This window comes from Neovison vison, chromosome 12 (assembly GCF_020171115.1).
Source record: "Neovison vison isolate M4711 chromosome 12, ASM_NN_V1, whole genome shotgun sequence".
In the NCBI taxonomy this organism is placed as follows: Eukaryota; Metazoa; Chordata; class Mammalia; order Carnivora; family Mustelidae; genus Neogale; species Neogale vison.
Window position 1 is genome coordinate 124173404 of NC_058102.1, and position 23961 is coordinate 124197364.

At 40.2% G+C, this 23961-nt stretch overlaps 1 protein-coding gene across 1 annotated transcript in view; it reads right to left on the bottom strand.

The window, feature by feature from the left end:
- The window catches only part of RSU1 (Ras suppressor protein 1), a 187555-nt gene that overhangs the window by 60397 nt on the left and 103197 nt on the right, over positions 1-23961 (bottom strand). Inside the window, exon 8 of the mRNA XM_044229442.1 lies at positions 22661-22793. Within this exon, the coding sequence (XP_044085377.1) occupies positions 22661-22793 (133 nt within the window). The remainder of the gene's footprint in view (positions 1-22660; positions 22794-23961) is intronic.

Here is a 23961-nt window from a genome sequence, read left to right on the forward strand (position 1 = left end):
CAGTCCCCCCAATTTCAGTTTCTCTCTCTGTAAAATGCAGATTATACTGCATTCCTTATAGAGTTATAGTGATTAAATAGTAAGTGTCCAATGAACAGTTGTAGTTGTTTTCTGCTATTGTAATTATTTGACCTTATTGAGGGGTGAGGGCAGTGGGGGAGGTAGATACCTCAGATAAAGGAATCAATGCACGGAATTAACCAGTAAGTGGGGGAGGAGTGCTGGGTAGGAGAACTGTTGCAGGCACTTGAAAACATTCAATAACATAAAATAATCAATCTAGGATAGCTAGGCTATCCTAGGTTATTTAATCACCTGGGATTCAATTTCATCATTTGAAAAACAAGGAGGGTAAATTAGATAATCACTATGATTTCATGATCTTTATGCTTCTATAAAACCTGAAAACAGTAAAAGAAAACATTGGATACAGACATCAACTGAGCACATTTTACTGTTTTTTCCTAGTTCTAAATGCAGCCCAAAAGGCCTTGGATATAAGGCCACTTTATCTCCTTTCTGCTCCCCTTGCTCTGGTCTCCCTCATTATTAACTTTTGTACCTCTGTAAATAAAAGGAATCACAGGGCAGTAACCTTGTTTTGCATCTGTGAAGGTGGTTTACATTTCTCTAACCATAATGTCAATTTTCTCTTTCCGGAAGATCATCCATTGACATGATTCCAGGCAGCTCTCTTCTCAAAATGACTGTAGTATATAAATATGGCTGGATGTTTAGGTTTATGTTTACATTTACCAAACTGCTGATATAACATACATTTATGACCAAATTTCCCTCCTTAGTTGGCAGGTTAGTGTCTAATTAAAGGACGGGTCCTGGGAAGGCTCAGCCAAAAGAAAGACGAACTGTAGCTCCAGCCCATACTGGATTCCTAAATTCTAGGGCCATAAAACCCCTTCCCCAATAGAGCTCTCTCCAGCTAGGGTTATACAGAAACCTTAAATTCAGGATATATAAGACCAAACTCATCTTTCATTCCCTCCTGCCTTGACTCCTCCCTTTACTCCCATGTCCCTTTGCCAGCACTGGTCAGCACCATGGATAGCTCCACAGGGACCTCAGCTCCAAATTGTGGACTGAAATGAAAAGAATCTTTTACCGCTTGAGCAGAAAAACTGTGGGTGGAGGGCATGACATCTGAGCTATTTTTATTTTCTTTTTTAAGGTAAGTAATGTAATATGGGGCTTACCAGGCACTACCTTCACAACAAAACTATGATATAGGCACTCATAATTCTTTATTCTATTTAAAGTATTTTTAACTGTATTTGGAAAAATTTTATCCATACTCACAAGTCGAGAGAATAATGTAAATTCCCATGTACCCACTCATCCAGCTTCAAAAACTATCTACTCAGGCCTGTTATATTTCATTCATTTTCACTTCTACTTCCCCTCTTCCAACTCCACCACATTATTCTGAGGCAAATGTGAGAAATTATTTTAGTTCATTCATAAATATTTAAGTAGGCATATAACATATTAAGTATACCAAACCTAAGAATTCCTTAATATCATGAAATATCCAGTATTCAAATTTCTTGATTATTTAAAAAAACTTCTTACATTTTGTATGAATGAGATTTTCTAAAAACATGCAAATGTCTTAATAAACTCTAGTTGTTCTTATTGATATCCAAATTGTCCCAGATTTGAGACTCGCATCTTCAACCTGGCATCCTGAGTTCTTCTGACACGTCTTTGATAGCTTCCTTGCTTTCTAGACTGACAGGATATTACAGCTCAGTTGTATATCCCCTAATAAAGAGCTGGAATTGCCTTTTTATTTTTTTAAGATCCCAGAGTTCTTATCGTGGGAAATGGTGTTTAAAGATAATAATCCAGAGCCAAGAGTGGTATTGTTAACTGTGTTGGCCATTTTTTCCCCAGGTCTCTCTGGTGGACAGAACAAAGAAACATTTATTTTTAAAGGACTAATTTCTTTTTTTTTTTTTTTTAAGATTTTACTTTATTTATTTGTCAGAGAGAGAGAGAGAGAGAGAGAGAGAGAAGAGGAAGCAGCAGGCAGAGGGAGAAGCAGGCTCCCCAGTAAGCAAGGAACCTGATGTGGGACTGAATCCCAGGATCCTGGGATCATGACCTGAGCTGAAGGCAGACACTTAACCAACTGAGCCACCTAAGCGTTCCTGAAGAAACATTATTTTTTAAAGAAAAAAAAAAAAACCATGAGATTTTACTGTTAATTTCCAATTCTAAATTATGATTGTGGGATTTAACTTCCCTAATTTTTTAATCTCCTTTCTCTTTTGCTGCAAATCATATTCCCTGATGATATTAACATAATCACTCTTTGCTATATACTAAATATAGAATTATGTCAAAAACAATGAAAATGTTATAACCAATAATATACCTGAAAAGTATCATTTTTTCCAGTTGTCACTGGTTTTTTGTTTTTGTTTTTGTCACTGGTTTTTAATCCAATAGAATGTAAAACCAAATCACTGTATTTTCAAGTCATTTAAAACTACTGAATTAGAACTAGCACCAAAAAGTCCATAAAATATAAGTTCATTTAACTACGTAAGTTCATTTAAGAAAAATTTAAAAATGAACAATCATGTACCCATCACCCAGGACGAGAATGAAAACAAGGTAGAGCCACTCTCCCTGAAATCCCCTCCTTTTCCACTAATCAGTATTCTGACTTTTGTAGGATATAAAAAAAGATCCAAATAATCATGAGATGCAAACTATCATGCATGAGATAATTATGGATTTTAATTCAAAATAATAAAAAAGATCTAAAATGACACTCAGAGAGAAAACAGGATTAAACAAAGGAAGAGTATAAGTAAGTTGTGGAACAACTCTAAGACTAAAACATGCATAAACAGAGTTCTGAAAAGAGAGGAAAGGCTGGGGGACAAAGACAGGGAGGCACAATGCTTGATAAAAATATGTGTAAAAATAATGGCTGAAAATGTTTAGATTTGATAAAAACTATCAACCCACAGATCCAAAAAGCTCAGCAAACCCCAAGCACAAAAAAAGGTGAGGAAAACCACACTAAAGCACATTAAAATCAAACTGCTGAAAACCAATGATAAAATGACAGTCTTAAAAGTAGCCAAGGTGGTGGGGGGAGGGTTATATACACAAGAACATGAGATATACAGCAGATTTCTTGTCAGGAACAATGCAAGTGAGAGACAGTGGAACAAAAACAAAAACCTGAGACAAAAACTGTCTATTCAAGATTCTACACCAGTGAAAATATCATTCAAAGAATAATGGGGAATAAAGAGTTTCCAAGATATATGAAATGTAAAAGAATGCATACATGGCAGGTCCACATGGTAAGATAAGCTAAAGGAAGCCCTTCCAAAAAAAGGAAAATCATACTAGATAGAAATAGGGACCTATACAAAGGAATGGAGGGCACTAAAAGTGGTAAATACGTAACAAAATGTAGAAGATGTTTTATTTCTATTTAGAGTGCTACAAAAGATATTTCACTGATAAAAATTAATAAAAGTGTAATGTAGAGCTCAGAACACTAGAAGTAAAATGAATAGCAACAGAAGCATAAAGCCTAAGAGATGAGAAGTCAAAGTCTATTACAGTAAGGTTTTCCCACTCTATGTGAAGTGATATAATGTCACTGTGAAATATTGAAGATGTAAATTACAAACACTAAAGCACATCCTAAAATTAAACACAAGATTATAGCTACTAAGGCAACAAAAGAGACAAAATGATGTCCTAAAAATATATATATAATGCAAAGGCACACACAAAAAAAAGTGGGGAAAAAACAGATGGAATAGGAAAATGTACATATATTAAGAGAAGAGATTCAAACCTACTTATATCGCTAATCACATTAAGTGTAAATGATTAACATACCCCAATTAAAAGACAGATTGCCAAATGGATGAAAAATGGGTCCAAACTGCATGCTGCCCCTAAGAAACCCACTTTAGAGATAAAGATGTAAATAAGTTTAAAAAAATGGAAAATGATATACCATGCTAACATTAATCAAAATAAAGATGGAGTATCTACATTATTATTTGACAAAGTCAATTTCTGGCCAAAGAATACTAACTAGTATGACTAAAGAATTTCACTCCATAATGAAAAAGGAGTCAATTAATCAAGAGGAACAAACAATCCTAAATATTTATAAATCTAATTACAGAACCTGAAAATACATGAAGCAAAACTGAAAGGATTAAAAAGAAAAATAGACGAATTTGTAATTATGTCTAAGACTTATACCCCTCTCTTCATAATTGACAGAACAAGGAAACAAGGATATGGAAAACTTAACAATCAACCAATCTGCACCCAAGTGGTGCAGAAAATATTGGATAACTATATGCAAAACTACTATACACATTCATCCATACCTCACGCCATATATAAGATTAACTCAAAATGTATCATAGACCTAAATGCAAACCCTAAAATTATAAACCTTCTTGACTAAAACAAAGGAGAAAATCTTATTAACTTCAGTTACGCAAAGAATACTTAGATATGACACCAAAAACACAATCCATAAAAGAACAAACTGCTAAACCAGACTGCAACAAAATTACAAGGTTTTATTCTTCAAAACACACTGCTAAGAGAATAAGAATAAAAAGATCATAGAAAGGTAGAAACACTTTGCAACGTACACAACCGATAAAGGATTTGAATCTAGAACATATAAAGAATCTCAAAGCAATAAATGAACTATTCAAAATGGATAGATTTGAACAAAAATTTCACTAAAGAAGATAGAGGGATGACTAAAGCTTGACATCGTTATTCATCACCCACGTGGGAACCTACTAGATGGGATAAAAGTGAAAAAGAAACTGGCCACAGCAAGGGTTGGCAAGATATGGAGCCACTGGAACACTCAGACATGGCTGGCTGGTATATAATGTGACATCATCACTTTGTAAACAGTTCGGCAGTTACTTAAGAAGGCAAATCCATGCTTAACGTATGATCCACCCATTCCACTCCATATGAAAAAGGACAGCACATGTCCAATCAAAGACTTGTACAAAAAGTACATGAAAACTATTTGAAATAGCCCCAAACCAGAAACTACCCAAATACCCACCAATAGGCAGCTGGATAAGTGAATTGCAGAATGCCCACTTAATGGACTACTAAGCAGTAAAAAGAAATGAACTACTGCTCCATGCAACAACTTGACTCTCAAAGTCATGATGCTGAATAAAAGGAGCCAGCTTAAAACAAAAGGGTACGCACTCCATGTCTAAATGTAATACTTTATAAAACATAACTGTACATTTAGGAAGAAGATCAGTGGTTTCTAGAGATGGGGTAAAAGGAGTGAGGGTCATGAGGGAGAGGTTCAGACAGGGGCACAAGCAAACTTCTGGGTACGACAAGTAGGTTCACTGTCCCGATTCCAGTGCCTAATTTAGAAGTGTATACCCACATCAAAACGCAAACAATGAATCATGAAACACTACATCAAAAACTCATGATGTACTACTGTTCGGTGACTAATGCAACATAATAAAAAAACTATTTAAAAATGTATTAAATTATACGCCTTACATATGTCGTTTATTGTATAACAACTGCTCTTCAATAGAGACATTAAATTAAAAAGAAATCCAACTGGCCCAATGTCACACAAGTAGCGGAAGGGGTAAAAGTGGGATTTGAACCCAGGGAGCCTGCCTACAGAGCCTGTGTTCACACGCACTTTCTCCTGCACATGCTTCATGGAGCTAGCTTACTCTCCAGAGCTACGCCTGCTTCATGTTGTGACTAAACTCTCCTCCTCCTGGGTTCCCTCCCAGGTAGTACCAAGAGACATTTCACCATTTATCAACATTTCCTTTGGTGTATTTAGAAGCCCTTGGGGTTCATGGAAATCCTTCTCTAGGGTCCCCAAGTTCCACTGGCACAAGTGTGCACTTCCAGACGCTGGCGAGGCTCTGAGCCCAGAGGCTGGGGGAACCTGGCTGCAGTTCTGCCAGCTGCTCTGAAGTTCTTCTCTGTAACGGAGGCGGCAATATTTATTTTCAAAACTGGGAATATGGGCAGGATGTACAGAGAGTGGTTACAATTCTTTCATTCATTCATGCACTTTTTTTTTTTTCTGGTGATGCACATAATTAAAAGAAAGTCACACTACCGCCGTAAATTAGGATGATCCCATAAAATGCCATCTTCTTGTCTTCGACACATTGTTTACAATAAAAATTTGATCAGGAGAATTTTGTTTGAAATATGCAAAATTAATGCAACCTATGAGAAAATTTAATATCACACTTGGAAGCAATGGATTGACGGATCCTTCTGTGGGCAGACAAGCCAAATATTTCTTTAAGCACACCACCACTCCTCACCCTTGCTGGGCAGCCCGAGGTCATCGGATTGGTGACACAGGTGAGGGAGATGAGCTACAACAGGCAACCCCCTGCCTGATACGGCTGCTTCTCGATGCAGCTCATGAGTCCTCTGGTTGTTCCCCCAAAGCTGAGTGCCCAGTGAGGGATTCCCTAATCCCTTCCACATCTGGGTTTTCAGATTCAGAGACTGAGCTCTAAGTGGTTTTCCTGACTTGTCAACAAACCTTATTTTGAGGGCTGCGTCAGGGGGGATGGGGAGGAAGAACTAACTACCTCCCATCCCTCCCCTCTGCTTTGCTATTTATTTCTAAGCAACGACTCTAGTTCCAAGCCTGCCAATTCACCTTCTACAGATTCTCTCATGCCATCGTGATGGCGGATGACAGTCCCACCTGCATCGTGGGCTGCTGCTCAGTGGCCAAAAGCAAGGTTCCTGCCCCAATCCCCACAGAGGTATCTGTTAGAGGATGGAGGCTGGCTGATTCATAAACAGGAAGAAAAACAGGCTAACGGGCTGAGTCTAGGTCAATTACCCCTCAATGGCTCTGGTATTTTTTTTTTTTTTATATTACCTTCTAAAATTCCATGTGTGGGGGTTTCTTTCAAAGCCTGGCTAAAAAGAGCTACTAGATTTGATGGGGAAGAGCTGGCTAAGGAAGGCTGCAGCCTTGGAAACATCACAGAAACATTTATGGTGATGGAGGCGACACTAATAATACCACGAAATCTTAGCAACTCAGACGCGAGAAGAAAAAGGGAAACACTTAAAAATGTATACTGGATGTGCGACAGAAGGTTTTTAAAAACGTTCCTCAAGCAGAAACGTTGAACCTGCAGGCTACAGCGTACACTTGGAAGAACAACAATTCTCATTCATCAAGTATTTTGAGAGCTGAACAGGGCCAGGCACTGTCTGAGGCTCCCGGCGACACGGCCTTGCGCAAACCAAGTCCCAGCTCTGGGGGGATCCTCTGTTTTGGAAGGGGGTGGGGGTGGGTCTGTTTCTGATAGAACGGTGTTAAGTGTTCTGTGGCGATGACATCTGAGCAAAAACTCAAATGGGATGGAGGACAAGCCAAATGTCATCTGGAAATCAAATATAAGAGTAAAACTATTTCTGTTAAAAGAGAAATAAACAAAAAGGGAACACAGAGAACCCCAAAAGGTTGTACCGGTACATTTTCCCTGCTTAGCATTACGGTCTTCTAACAAAAAGGGATTCTATCTAGAAACGAGGTGATCTACACCTTTGGTTTCTTTAGTATAAAACCTAGGAGGAAGTTATATTTTCTTTTTCTTTTTCAGTGCTCTGGGGACAGTGATAAGATTTCCAAAACTTACGCACTTAGCAATTCATTCCAGAACACGTGAGACTAGGTCCAGGAAGAAACGAAAATGAAGGCATGCCAACTTGGGATCACCAGTCACATAAACACATGCATGTTTTAGTATATGCATAACTTGCCAAGGGGGAAAGTGGATTAATAAATTTTAATTATAGAATAAAGCCAAAACAAACCTAATGTTTCAGGTAAATCGGAACCATCAAAAAGAATGCATGCTCCTTATTCAAAGCTAATTTTTCTCTCCAGTGGCTGGGGTGACAAGTCACTCTACTCTTGACCCTTGTTTGGAAAATATTTACTTCTGGACCCTTGGTTTTTGCATGCTAATGTTATTTTCCACTTAAAAGAACCAAGACTTCCTGGAGAAAAGTTAGTTGTGGGCTGAGACTTATAACCTGGGACCGGAGATAATGAGAAAACTAAGACACCAAGAAGAGCTCATGGGGAAAACTTGGGAGGGGTTGTACTCGCCAATCTGATTTCAGTCACTGATACAAGACGAGCTGAGAAAGGCAGGAGGCCACACTGATGCCCAAAAAGATAAAGAATATGAAGAGTGGTGGAGCGGCACCTTTGACTAGGTAATAACCGACTGAAGTCCAACGATGACACAATGTTAACGTGCAGCCCACGGCAGATGAACACACACCCACTGAAGCAGAGCGGGCGGCTGGCCAGAAGACAGATTTGTGTTTGCTGGGCCAGAACCACGCACACAGGCGGATGTTAGATCAGAATTAGGGTTAGAGGGAGGAAGACAGGCTTTCGGGAATGCCGTCTCGGGACACCAGAATGTGGCTGCCTGTGCCTTCATCCCAGGACGTGGATGTGGCCCTAAAGGGGGCTGGGGCTTGTTTTAAGAACCAGAGAAGCCAAATGATTATGACCATGCCACGAAGCATCAAACAGTAACGCCCCTATGAGAAAGTCAACATAATCTCAGCGCTGCTTCTTTTTGTCCCACACAGGACTCAAAAGCAGCAAGGAGAATACAAGGTTAGTGAGCTTCTGAGTAAGACGGATGGAGTTTGATTTCTGGCTCTACCAGACGGGTAAAACCTTGGCCATTTTACTTCTCTGTCTTCTCATCTGAAAGCCAGGTGAATGCCTATGTCTCATGAAGTCATGAAATTATAGGAGATAAATAAAGCCTATAAGGAACCCCCCGCAGGGCTTCAACCACAGCAGGAAGTCGGTGAATGTCAATTCTTTCTCCTCCGTGTAATGGAGGCAACTTCTCTCATTCACGGATCCACCTGGATGCTAGTCCATGAATAAAAGAAATGGAAAGAAGGGGAAGGGTACTGGACTTAATCATGTTCTGAATTTTTCTAGCAGAAGCTGCTCAAGATTCTTAGTATTTCAACCACAGTAAAACCAAAGTCGTTTTGTATAATGCATTCACGTGGTGGTTTTGAGGGAGCATTCCCCCATATGCCATTATTTCTTTTTCTAACCATGTTTCAGTATAAAAATTATAGAGAATATTTTCATTCAATCAACTTAATGACCAGCAGTCTCCCTGTTGAGCTTTCTTAGTATTTCCACTTATTCAAAATAAAGCAAAAGTCTGCTTCATAAAACTCAAAAGAAAAAAAATACAGTTCTAGCATTTTAAGTATTTCAAAACAAAAATTGTTATTAACAAAATTTACATTCCTTAGGAATTATCTAGAATTTAGTTCCAAAATAAATTCGCTAGTTGCAAGACATAGTCTATTAAAAGATCACCACTCCCGCAGTTTCTATTGAGAATGCACAAGAACAGATTAAAAATGCTCATAATCTCACACAAACAGTCTGAAACACACACGTCATCTTAGCTCACAGCCAAAAAAATTAGATGAGAGAGAAGAATTAAGACAAAAAATCCATGTCTCTTGTGTGGGAACCTGAAGCCCAACCTCATCCTCTCATACACAGTGAATTCCTCCAACACCCATTCTTTCTCCTTTCGAACCCTCACTACCTTTCAAATATAGAAAACCTTACTTTCAATCACTTAAACTGTTAGGTGGGAAAATACCCCTCTTTAAAGATACTCAACACAAAAGTACGTTTTGTTGTTTTTTTCTTCCTTATTCTACTCTGTGACCTCTTTGTGAATGACACCTTTTCCCATCTCACATTAGATTATAAAGGGAAAATGGACTGCTACAGATTCTTCCAAGGATACAGGAAAAACTGACGCTATCTGAGGCATATTATAAATAAAGTAAGATTTCACAATACTTAACGCCAAGAATAAGCATGATCACTGCACCGAGTGAGAAACCTTCTTTCAAGGACTCATCTAGAGTCCCTTTCTAAGACTCAGGACCCTTTAAGAAGGTTTTGATTTTTTTTTTTAATTTATTTATTTGCTTGACACAGAGAGAGAGAGCGAGCGAGCAAGCAAGCAAGCACATAAGCAGGGGGAGTGGGTGAGGAAGAAGCAGGCTTCCTGCCGAGCAGAGAGCCCAATGTGGGGCTCAATCCCAGGATCCTGGGATCATGACCTGAGCCGAAGGCAGAGGCTTAACCCACTGAGCCACCCAGGTGCCCCAAAAATGTTTTGGTTATACTTGGTTCAACAGTGTACCTGGTAAGGAGGTTTCCACTCAATCTCGGCAAAGCCAGCATGGGAGAGAAAACCGATTAGAGGCATACATTCCTCAGACAGACTGAGGGTGTGGGTCCAGACCTCCACCATAAAGCAAGTTATTTCCTTATTTCAGTAAAGTGGGTCACATGAAGGTTTTGGTTTTCCAACGCATATAAAAGTTATGTTGATATCATACTGTAGTGTATTAAGTGGGCCACAGTATTCCATCTAAATAAATACATATTTTGGCTAGAAAAGGCTGACCACCATTTGAGCTTGTGGCGAGTCCTCGTCTTTTGGCTGGGGGAGGGTCTTGCTCCAATGTTGATGGCTGCTGACTGGTCACTCAGGGTGCTGGCTGCTCACTATTGGGGTGACTGTGGCAATTTGACAGCACTGGGGGCGCCTGGTGGGCTCAGTCAGCTAAGCAACGGACTCACGATTTCGGCTCTGGTCACGATCTTGGTCGTGAGAGCAAGGCTCCATGCTCAGCACTGAGTCTGCTTAGGAGTCTTTCTTTCCTTCCCCTTCTGCCCCTCCCCCTCCTCTCTCTCTGTCAAATAAATAAATAAACTCTTTAAAAAAAAAAAAAAAAAGCAATGAAATCTGCCACCTCACCTGACTCCTCCTTTCCCAAACAACTTCTCTGGATCATGGGATGCTGTTTCAGCACTGTATCCAAAGGAGAACTTTTTTCCAAAGTTATGCCAATCCTTTCAAACCCCGAAGTGTACATAATACTCTAAATCCTTTTCTGTTGTTTCAACCATCTTTAGGGCATCTTCACTAGATTCCCACTTTCTTTGCATGTCCCTACAAAGCAACTCTTCATCCATTCAAGTTTTCTCATGAGATAGCAGCCATTCGGCGCCATCTTTAGGCTCCACTTCTAATTTTAGTTCTCCTGCGATTTACCCCCAATGGCAGCTGTGTCTCAGGGAGGGGAGGCCTGAGCAGCAGGAGAGACAGGGGACCAGCCAGTCCATGGAGCAGCCAGAACACACAACGTCCACCTGTGAAGTCTGTTGTCTTACCGAAGCACAACCTGTGGGGCCCTAAAGCAATGACACTAGTAACATCAAAGATCACTGATCAAAGGTCACCATCAGAAATACACCAACAGGGGGATGGACAGGTGGCTGGGTTATGGACACGGGGGAGGGTGTGTGCTGTGGTGAGTGCTCTGAAGTGTGTAAGCCTGACGATTCACAGACCTGTACCCCTGGGGCAAATAATACGTTGTTTGTTAATAAAAATAATTTAAAAAAAAAAAGAAATATACCAACAATGCAAGAGCATGAAATATGGGGAGAATTACCAAAACGTGACACAGACACAAGAAATGAGCAAATGCTACTTGAAAGATGACACCAACAGACTAGCTTGACACGGGCCTGCCAGAAGCCTTCAATGTTTAAAAACCATGTACCATCTGAGAAGCACAATAAAACAAAGTGCAATAAAATTAGGTATGCCTATATACCACTACAGTCTTTGTGGTTTCTTAACTTCAAGGGCCCTACTGGTTCTTCTGTGGTTTGTAAACACTCTATTAAGTAGTGAGTATGTGTACAAAACAGAACATTCTACAGGTACCGAAGGGTAAACAGCAGGACAGTATGGCCGCCCTCCAAGCCTCTAGCCACCCAGGTTCCTTCCCTAGAGATAACCACCCACACCGGTATCCCAAGTCTCTCTCACAAAGAGAGACAACATCTGTTACACATACACACTCCCTTGACAAAGAGAAGGTGACAAGACCATCATGGAGGGTGCGGATTTCTGAGAGGAAGGGCCCACTTTCAAACACAGCTCACTGATTTGCCATTAAAAAACAATTCCTTTCTAATCTGGGAGAAGTATGGTAAAAAAGCGGGAGATCTATAAGATGGAAAGACTAATGTGAAGACATCATCTTCAATACTGTATTTTGAGAATGCATTTTTATGTTTTGGCTGTTGTTTACTGGGCACGGCAAAACACACACACACACACACACACACACTACAACTTGGTCTACTCTAGAGGCCGGAATGGTTTCTGTTTTTTCTTTTGTGATTTCTTTCAGAAATCAGGGCAACCTGTCAGCGGCTCCTCCGCGTGAGACAGGTCATTTATATAAGACATCGGGGGCACGCACAGGCGAAGCCCAGGCTTGTAGGAATCTTGAGTATTGCTCTCAAAAAGATTACAGCCTCTTAAGGGAGAGAAAACATGTACTCAGCTCCCTTTCCCCCGCCCCACCAAATAAAGACCAGTATTCACAGAAATAAATACTATGTTATAAAATGATAAACAGCATTCATAATGAGCTGACCACAGTGTCTATCACATGGTCTCAGTAACTGGTGACTATTATTATTAAAAGGAAAGGTAAAGGTTCTGAAGAAAAATGATAAAAGGGACTTGGAAAACCTGGGCGATAGGGAAATATTCAGAAAAAAGGTCTGAGGAAGCAGTATTTGGTACTTGAAGAACACGTGGGCTTTCAATAGGTAAATAAGGGAAAATGGAACATTCCAGGCAGAGAAAAGAGCACTTAAGGAGACGGGAGGTGGGCAGGCACATTTTGTATGTTTGATGGGAAATAACCCAGCTTTGTCTTTCAGGTCCATTCCCAGTGGATCTGTCTAGAAGCTCCACAGTGGAAGCTTAGCCCTCCCTTGGACCTCTGCCACGATCCTTCCGTCCAAGACTAGTGTCCTGGTACACTCAGGACAGGGCTCGGGTGAGGGAAAAGCTCCCCTCCAAACAGCTCATCCCACAGGATGGAGATCCAAGTCTTCTGTGACTCCTTCAGAATGGTGTCAGGAGCAGTGCAAGAACACAAGAGACCTAAGCCTGAGTCTCACTTCTCAGAAGGCACACACGGAGCCCATGCGCAAGGGAGGCAGTCTGCCGACTGCTGTTCCCCCATGCCACTTCCAAGAGCTCAAATTCAGCAATCTCATCCCAAAGGGAAGGACAGAGCTTGCAAATTCTTAACTTTGGAGCACAACTGTAATAGAATTCCAAAGGAAATGCAGATCCTAGGTTAAAACGGATGCTACATACTTCACATTCCAACATGAGGTGTCCTACCTTCTGTCTATGTGGCATCCTCTGTCTTCTAGTTAGACCCAACAAAATATTCTACTGGAGAAAAACAAAGGGAAGAGGTTCCACCTAAGAAACTAACGATCACCCTGCTGACCCTTTGCATGAAATTATAAGTAAGTTCTCTGATACGGGTTGTAAATATAACACACGACCAACAAAACGCACAGTCTTAAACGATCCTTTACATGCCACTTTCTCTACCCTATTAAGATGCTCGTTGTTTCTTTGATTTATCTGATAATAAATTTTTGATGACTGGTAAGTCTCATAAAATTGCTCTGGTGCTGACTACACTGATTAATAAGTCTGAAGAATCGAAAGTGTCAGGAATTCATGTGTACGAATAAGTTACTGCCAAACATATATTAGGTATTCCATAAAATATAGAATAAAAAGGTTGATCTGGTAATTTTATCTTGTATCCATTTTCCTGTAACAATTTATATTCAGGGTCATCATCATCCTTCGTTGCCTTAAAAAAAGAAATCAATGAAGTAAGTCCATATGGGGGCAAATTCAGGAATTAAACTAAATTTTTTAAAAAAAAGGAATGGACTAATATAAGATAATAAAACATGTTTCCCAGAAAAAAAAAAAATTGGAACTAGAAATCATTGCTGGGGCAACTTGGAGATGATCTAGTTTGAATCAGTGTCTTTGAGATGGGGAAGCTGAGCGTGGGTATGAAGAGGCTGTTTGCCACTGACGGAACTGAGACCAGAGGCCCACCTCGAGGACCAGGACATACACTAAGAACAGACCGTCAGAGAACAGTGTGCCTGTGTCTTTATGCCATGGGGCATCACATGAAAATATGCATTCCATCTCTGATGCCCCTCTCTCTGCTGGAAAAGCAAACCACCTTAATTACATGAGAAGAGAATTCCCTACTCTGTCATTAGTAGTCTCAGTCTTGCCTGTTAAGACTACAGAGATAAGGTACGAAAAATGCAACAAAGTTGTAAGGGCTCCAGATGTGGTAACTGGAACTCTAATATGAGACAGGAAATCTCTCACCCCTTACTGAGTAACATGCCAGTAGCTACCACTCAGGACCACAAAGTCCCAGGGAGAAGATCCCATACCTGCTAGCGTGGGTCCCGTGGCACAAGAAGCAGACAGGAGGCACAAAGGCCTTCTGCACAGCATCTTCCTTCTAGAAGGTTCTTGTGGGAGAAACAGCATGGAGTCCAACAGTTGATGCTCAATGTAACCCTCCCTTCTTGAATTCTCTAGCCAAATTGGACAGAACAGAGGGCTTTCTTAGGCACCCTTCAGTCCCATGGGACCCTTAAATCCTAACCAGTTTCTGTTTTAATAGGGTCCACTGTGAAAAGATCAGAAATCAAAACACTGACTCCTCTACCAGGCACAAGAGCCTATCCCGTGTCCAAACAGGAGTGAATCTGCATGCTCTGGAGGAACATCAAACTCCAGAAGCCAAGCATATTAGGAAAGGCATGGGGGAGGGAAGTGGACCAAGTCTCAGAGAGTTATTCAAACATATTTGCTAATAGAGAAAATATGCCTACCGTGAAGTTATGGGGGCTGCGGAGGAAAAGCGTAAAGAGGCGGAACACGTGGAGAGAGGACAGAATGCTATTTCTGGGCATCCGAGTAACAGTAGTGTTATGGGTTGAACTGCACCCCTCTCTACTCCCAAACTCACTTGTTTGAAGCCTTAGCCCCAGGCACCTTGGAATGTGACCATATTTGTGTCCCTATAAAAATGGGAAATTTGGATGCAGGCAGCGATGCACAAGCAACAACGATGATGTGAAGAGACACAGGGAAAAAGTGACCATCTACAGGCCAAGCAGAAAGGCCTGAAACAGATCCTTCTGTCAGAAAAAAACCCCAACCCCACCCACTTCTTGATCTTAGATTTCCAGGCTCTAGAACCCTGACACAATGAATTTCTGCTGGGTGGCTTAGATAGCCAAACTTGGACAAAACTAGCTATCAGCAGGAAGAAAAAGAAAAAGCCATGTGCTTACTCAGAAACCTGACATAAAATAACCAAAACCGGAACGATTATTTATTCTCTGAATATACGTTATCAAATTGGATGGAGAATCAAAAGTATGTACAATCTAAGGGTAATGGAACAGCATATGTTCCAGGTGAAACTACTTAAAAATTAACTATCAGAATGGAATCAGTATTTCTTGATGGGAAACTTTTTATACCATGAGTCTTGAAAATACATATGAGATAATACACAAACACAACAGGATAAAATATGTCAAGTTGTTTCCTTAATGGTTGGCAAATAAACTGTAACATCAACAGATGCCTATGAATGTAACTCACAGCTGAGCTTTTTATCTGATAAAGCTGAGTGAAGTCCTTTCATAGAATACATTCTAAGTCAGAATATCTGATAGCATAGAGGAACCCTGAACTGCTAAAAATTACCAAAACCACCCCCTCGAAACCCTCTACTAATTCTTGACCATAGTAAGAGACCTGATCTCAATAAAAAGCCAACAAGTAATAAAATATTACTGTGTAGAGAATAGAAATCACAGGGTTTTTTTTTTTATTATAAAAGTGCCACTTATTAATTTATCTCTCAAATAAAAACTGTAAATACATCCAATAAGTCATTTTAGCAGGATTGAAAGCATCGAGCACTGAACTTTAAGATGACAGGGAGTTAAAAAAAAAAAAAAGTTGTCAATATGCAGGGCTGATCAATTTCATTTCATTGAGGAGGTCAATACTCAATAGCGCAATATAATTATATCAAGTAAGTCTCATCTAAAAATGGAACTCTTAATAGCCCCTGCAGAGGAAGTAATATGACACATTACCTTTTTAGAGCACAGGCTGAGTCTAGCCTATGCTGATTTTCTTCTGTCAAGTGAACAAATTATATTCTATTTACTTTAAGTTGATACTGTAGCCAATCACGCTGTACATTACACTCTAGGCTCGAGAGGCTCGATGCATGCCTGACTGTCAACATACAAGTCGATACCAGGTGGGGAGGGAGGAAAGGATTGTTCTGCTCTTCAAAATCATAGTAAAAGTAGGAGGTTCAGGATAAACATCACTCTTCTCCTTTTCTTGTGGAAGTTGTGTTTTTTTCCCCATTTATTCTAAATGTATTCTCAACTTTTTAATATAAGTACACTAGTCGCTGGATAAAAAGCAGAAGCACTGGGGCACCTGGGTGGCTCAGTGGGTTAAGCCTCTGCCTTCGGCTCAGGTCATGATCTCGGGTCCTGGGATCGAGTCCCGCATCGGGCTCTCTGCTCAGCGGGGGGCCTGCTTCCCTTCCTCTCTCTCTGCCTGCCTCTCTGCCTACTTGTGGCCTCTCTCTGTCAAATAAATAAATAAAATTAAAAAAAAAAAAAAAAGCAAGCAGAAGCACTGACAGAGCTTCTGCTCAATGGTCAAACCTGACCAACCCTGTCCCCACAGAGCTGGCAGGCCAGCAGCATGTGACTGGGCTGTGACCACACCGGAGGACCACGGTGAACGTGGACAGGTGAGGGAAGCTTCTCCAATCTGCATTACGTATCCAAGTCCGAGTGAAAAAAAAAAATCTCAGAATATGTGTAAGATGGGGCTTCCTGGATGCCTTCAGAAATACTGGGTAGCCCCCTAAAGCTGGTTTTTAAACCCCAGCAGGGTTTCGCCTTAGACCTTTATAGGTTTAGGGGGTGGAGGTTCCCTACTGTGACGGGGGAGGGGGAGGTTCCCTACTGCGACTCTTCCGGAACCCAGGTGCACTGGCCACGTCGAATGGGATGCACCTTCCATTTAAAAAACGGGACTATTTTGCACGAGCTACAAAATTATAGAAAAATAAAGCTTCAAAGAGCATATAAAAACTTGATGTATCAAGAAAATGGTGAACATGCACCAAGACAACAGAAAAATACTAATTACCTCTGAAGCATACCCGAATAACTGTGTTCAACAAGTTAGCAGCAGAAAAGCAAAGATCCTTTCAAATGTAAATTACATGAAGCAATCTATCCAGAAAACTTGGGAGAGAGACAAAATCGTTACGTACTCTTCTTCACGCAATCTGTTTTCGTCTCCTTCCTTTAAGAGGGAGGTAATAATTTACCAAGGGAACGAACAGCTCAAGGTGAATGTCAAAGACCCACAGCTGATATTCCTTGTCCTGACTGAGGTCTGTTCAGTGGAATAAACATGTCTCAACTCCTTGTGCTGGGAACACACTATCTGGAGAAAAAGGAACGCTGTGCCATTTTACCAATGAAAATAAGCATCAGATAAGGGATATGACACAATTCCACCCAAAATACACCTTATGGGTTTCCTTTTCCTCTTTGCTATTTCTTAGCGATGTTAGGTCAATGCAACATATTTGCATGCAAATGGATCCGGAGCCGTCAGAAGTTTGAATCTTATTTTTTGTCTTATGGAGGAAATGTGATAATACATTTATTAACTTAGGAAAGGATGGAAATATATATATGGAACACCTATAAAGGAAATATAAATTACCAGGAACCCAATACACAGTCAACTTTTAAAAATAAAAACAATATTTTATGTTCAAAGCTTTAGGGGGGGAAAAAAAAAACAACCCTGGATCTTCATTTTTATGTCTACTGTAAAAAATATTGTTTTTCTCTGGCTTAATTTGAGCTATTTTCAGATACAGTAATGAATGAGAAGTCTACATTTTCCCTGCCTTCCTGTGTCACTAAGTAAAATTCACTAACTGCTAGAAAGGTCCTGGAAGTTTAACCCTCTCCTTCATCCTTCTGTGATATTTATAAAACCATCTGCTAGTTCTGTGCATCCACTTATACTTCAGCAGAAAATAATAAGGTTTGGAGAGCTTTGTTAGATGGGATTTCCTTCCGGAAAGAATGGTCTCAAAATGAAGGGATCACCTACTAGGTTTGAAATGCTGCGGCCTTTTGGTAGACCAGATAGATTGGTTATTTGAGGGTCTTCTAGGTCACTGACGCAGCAGCCATTAGAGGATATGCTAGCTGTTTAAGAAAGGCCCATTTACATCCGCCATAGCCCATACACAGGTTTGCATGCAGCGCAGAAAAAAGAAAACATTTCTTAGTTTGAACTGTGCCAGGGAACTAAGTTCAGAGACAATCACCAGCAAACAAAAGTCGTGCTTCTTACAAATCAAACAGGATGACTTATTTTGCTAGATTTCTAGCAAAAAGAAATTGCCAGCATTTTTCTCATCATGGCCCACCACTCGCCAAGTGTTGCTTGTGAAAATGTTCCCACTAACTGGCGTGAATAATCGTAAGGCTGGTCTTCACTCAAGATTAAAGAAGAAAATAAAAATGTGAGTGACTGTGGCACCTATCCCTAGAGACAAAAGCAAGTCCCAGGCGGGAAGAATGACGGGGAAGCATTCTCTGAGTGATGTCGCTCTGGAAATGAGGCTTTAGGACCACCATGCTTCGCAAATTGCAGCCTTCATGAGGATGCCTGTTTTCCAAATGCCTCTTTCAACCAGCACATTTTCAGCAGCACATTTGTCAAACCTCGCCTTTTGTTAAGAGTTAACATGTCAGCTTTTAAAATGGCTTGTAGTTCCTATCCACCTTCCTTGATGGAAATGTGAAAAGTGTGAGTTACTCCCTTTCACAAAGCATCTTGTCAAGGATCCTGACTCTAATCGGACTTCTCCTTCTGGGGAGTGGGGAAAAAAAAATCGACCTTCTGGAAACTTAACAAGTGGTGACTATTTGATCCCAATTCTGCTTTCCAGAGCTAAGGGTGGTCACGCAAGGAGAAAACCAGCACCAAATACAGAGTTAAGGGGTGACCCGACAGCTCGACCACAGCCAGAAAATGCTAACACCCTCGTAGGGTTTGCTCTTCAACAACCTGACCGACCAATGGCAGTACTCGAACAGAGGGGGTAACATAATGAATGGGTAGTGCGGTGACACCAGCCAATATGTTCCCTTTGCGGAATGTATGATAAATGGGCAAAACGCAGTCCCCACCTGAGAAATGATGAGGAGGACGTGATGGATGCCCCAAGTGGACTCAATGGAACCAGCTCCTGAAAAATGACACCTCGACACACTCCCGGCCACGGCTCCTCCCAGCTCAAGTGCACTAGTTCCTGTCTTCGCCATGTCAGATCATCTCAGAGTGTTTTAATTCTTCCTGCACCTTGATTTCACTATTTTGATTCAAATGTCCACATCCCCTCTTGGAAGTCGGACCATCCATCTTCTCCGCCCGTCGCTGCTCTAGACTCAGAAGGCCTCCAAGGATGTGCTTGGAACATGAAGGTCGCTGTGAAAGTCGACCACGGACGCGGATGAAAAGGAAGCAAGCCCGTAAGTTCTTTACTGACCTCGCTTAGGTAAGGAAGCAACTGGTTAGAAAAAATGGCAAAACAGGAAGGCGATTCATCAGCTACTTAAGGGCCAAAGCAAAATTAAAATATGCTTTCTTGGTATTCTGAAGATCAGTATGTGAAAAAAGGATCTGTTATTGGAAGGGGTATACGTGGCTTGTAGAAACAGTTGTAAGGAAGCGAAGAGTAGAAACCACAGCTTTTAGAACAGAATACCTAAGACAAAGGAACTGAATCTGAAATTGGCTTTTCCGGAAAAATGGGAGTGTATTGAATAAAATGCCTCCTTAAAAGTCATCATGTGCACAGCTTTATGCTACAAGTCCTCTGATTAGGAAGGAGCTACTTAAGAAAAAAAAATTAAAGAATTAAGTTGGGTTCTAGTTACAGAAGGCTATGGCAATACACAGCTATTCACATAAAAGAGAACTTTATATGTTAAAATTCAGTGAAACATAATGGTGGCATTTTTGTATAAAAAATGCCACCATTTTTAAATAAAATTTTTAGAAAAAAATTTTTATTAACTTTTTTTTATAAAAAAGCCTAATATTAAGAGTCTGACTTAGTGTCTTACCTAGTTAATAGTCCACCTGTTTGGCTAGTTATGTTTGGTAATGACGGAGTGAGCACAGCTACCATGGGGGGATGGGTGAAGGGTGTTAAGTTGAAAAAGGGAAGAGCAAACACCTTTCTTTCCCGAGGAGGAGAGAAGAGGAGAACCCCGAGGGAATTCGCCGAGGGGCTCCGCCCTTGAGGAGGTCACAGCAAGTGTATCCTCCCCGCGGAGGCTCCCAAAGACTCCTCTAAAAGCAGTGAACGGGGTACTAACCTGTCCCCCTAAAAGGGGTCAACAACTCTCCTATGCTTATTTAAGCTTCTGAATGTTCATGTCACTGTGTAGAAGATAATATCAGTCTCCAGGAGGAAATCAAAAAGTAAGCTGGTGGGCAAATTGCTTAAATTACTCTGATCCTCAAAACTAGAGAGAGAGGGCTACAGCCAACAGACATGTTCCTGAAAAAACTGTCATGCCATATACTCCCTTTCGAATAACCGGACAATTAACTCAGTGAAGGCAAGAACCTCATTCATCCGAAATCCTAACCACGTTCAAACAACCAGAAATAGTTTATAATATATAATAAATAGTATATAATGGTGATTAGTTGTAATAATGACTAATAATGACTCCGAGGTAATACAATATCCATAAATTCACAACTGAATGTTTTAAAATGAAATTAAAATTAGAAGGGCTTTTATATGCCACATATTCTAATGTTATACATTATAAATTAATGGATGATAAAACAAAAGATTAGCCAGAATAAAAAAGAGTGTTTCACCCAGTTCTCAGTCAAAAAAAGCCTGCTTGTAGATTTTTCTGCATGTTAAAATGTATGCAGACATTTTCTAAAATGATAACCTACAAACCAAGATCTATGGAGATTGCCATTTACTAACAAAAAATTAGACAGCCATCTAAAATGGATGATTGCAATGATTAACAATTTAAGAGGAACAAAATGAACAATAAACTGCTAATCTGCAATGACATTTTCACACATTTTCATAACAAACTAAATTTCCAAGGCTGAGCTATATTCATATTTAAAGAAACTATATATATAATTGCACATAACTCTGTGGCTCATGAAACAATAAAACACATCTTATACTTCTCTCATTTTAGTCTTACAGGTAAGGTTTAAGATATATTGCAAATGTCATGGTATTATCTTAAAAGAAAACTAAACCACGTTTTAAGCCACTTTCATAGACGAGGATACACTATCATGTCAGCAATTCTAGTCTGTTTGGTTTTAACACCATTGTTTCTCACAGCTCATCTTCTCTGGGATTCTGCCTGATGGAAAGAGGACCATAACGAGCTCTGTATACAAGGGTACACGGAAGGGGGCTCCAGAACCACAGCCCACCAACTATACGCAGGGATTCTGCCCTGTTGGTTAATCCTGAGCCACTGACCCAGCACAGATTCAGCAAGGCCGTTGAGTGGGGGGCCTTGTTCTGATCCCCCAAGTGCAAACTCCTGACTGCACGTGACCCTTAAAGATCCTCCAGCTCTTCTCAAAGGTTGGGGCTGCACACAAAAGCCGATTAAAGCAGACTGTGGGTTTTTCTTTCTCAGTCTCTTCTGTATCTGCTTAGAACTAGCAGAGACCAGATTTCAGCATCAAGGGTCATGGAAGCATAGGAAAGAATGATCCCTTCAGTTGAGGGTGGGGTAGGATGAGGGGAAAATAATGTCAGAAGGTACAACAACAGAGCCAGGAGATGTGCAAGAAATCCTGCCCACCTGGACACAATGAGGAAGAACCAGAGGTAGACAGTAAGGTTTGGGGGCCTGGCTCCCAACAAGCTGCCCTTAACCCAGGGCAAGGACTTGAGGGATTCTGATGCTATGACATAAGTGAGTGGATTCCTCTTCCTCTTTTTCTGCCCCTTCTTTTTCTCTGAGATTACCATCTTGCTAGAGTAAGAGCTTCTGAAGAATAGAATGATGCTCCCCTAGTAGTTGCTCCTGATTCTATAAATAAACTGCTTAACAATTTTCTTCATAACATTTGTTATTCTTTGCGTTCAAAGGAGAAAAAAATACATGCTGATCTTAACTGTGTCTGGTGAATTTCGTTAGTGCCTTGAATATTCAACTAATATCTTAAAACATTTTTTTTAACAAATTTGATATAAATTCCCTTTGAAAATGTCAATTAAAAATCACCCATAAAAAAAAGAGAAAATTACATGTGGTTATTAATAAAACATTTAAAAATACTGTAAGCTAACTGCTTCCAATACGATAATGTCATATGATAATTTTTTTAAATGGTGTAATTAGAAATACTATAAAACGACAACCCATTATTTTCAAGAATCACAGTCTACTTACTACTTGTACGTCTCAGAACGGATATATTCAAAAACATGGGACACGCCAAGCTGGAACTGGTCAGCAATTGGGGTCACCCAGGGATTGTTCTCTGCTTTGAACACTTGCTTCTGACCAGTTAAATCCAAGTTTCCTGCAACGATGGAAGGAAAGAGGAAAAGGTGAAGTTCATTTCATCCAACACAAATCAGATCTAAGAAGTACTGCCTAATAACCAGGGCACAACACCAAATATCTCTTGGATCATTTGATTTTATTTTTAAAAAATGTGTTATTTCAAGTCCTCAGTGGTATGAAAGCAATGTTAGTCCTAGTACAGTGCCCCAAGAAATTAGGAAGGGAGAGAGGGAGGAAGAAAGGGAGTGGGGGGGGTCAAGGTAGAAAGGAAATAAACCTGGAAGGAGTTCTTGTAAATGCAGCATATGCTGTATTTTTCTAGGTATTTGTTACAGAGGAAAAGAAAACCAAAAAACAAAAAATGGCCCATCCACCACTGAAAGAAACAGTCATATCAGAACTTTCTGAAATTTTACTTGACACTGCACATCACCATTTGTCCAATGTGATCTAAACCCAATCCAGTCAACACCACTATTCATCAAAGCAGAATATGAGTGAAGGAGGAATGCTGTCCAGGTAAAATTATTATTGCATTCCTCAGGTACCATAAGCACATCAAGGAATCAGCACTGAACAAATCTCATTGACATGGTCATGCTAGAAATTCACATCTGTACATCCTTATCAGATGACCTATTACCTTTAAAAAGCATGTGCACCTGAATGTTTATAGCAGCAATGTCCACAACAGCCAAACTATGGGAAGAGCCAAGATGTCCATCAACAGATGAATGGATAAAGAAGACGTGGTGTGTGTATGTATGTATGTGTGTATATATATATATATATATATATATATATATATATATATATGATGGAATACTATGCAGCCATCAAAAAAACATGAAATCTTGCCATTTGCGACAACGTGGATGGAACTAGAGGGTATTATGCTAAGAGAAATAAGTCAGAGAGAGATAATTATCATATGATCTCCCTGATATGAGGACTCTGAGAAGCTGAGTTGGGGGTTTTGGGGGGTAAGGAAAGAAAAAAATGTAACAACATGGGACTGGGAGGAAGACAAACCATAAGAGACTCTTAATTTCACAAAACAAACTGAGGGTTGCTAGGGAGTAGGGGAAGAGGGATAGGGGAGGGTGAGTGCTGTGAAATGTGTATGCCTGACGATTCACAGACATGTACCCCTGGGGCTAATAATACATTATATGTAAATAAAT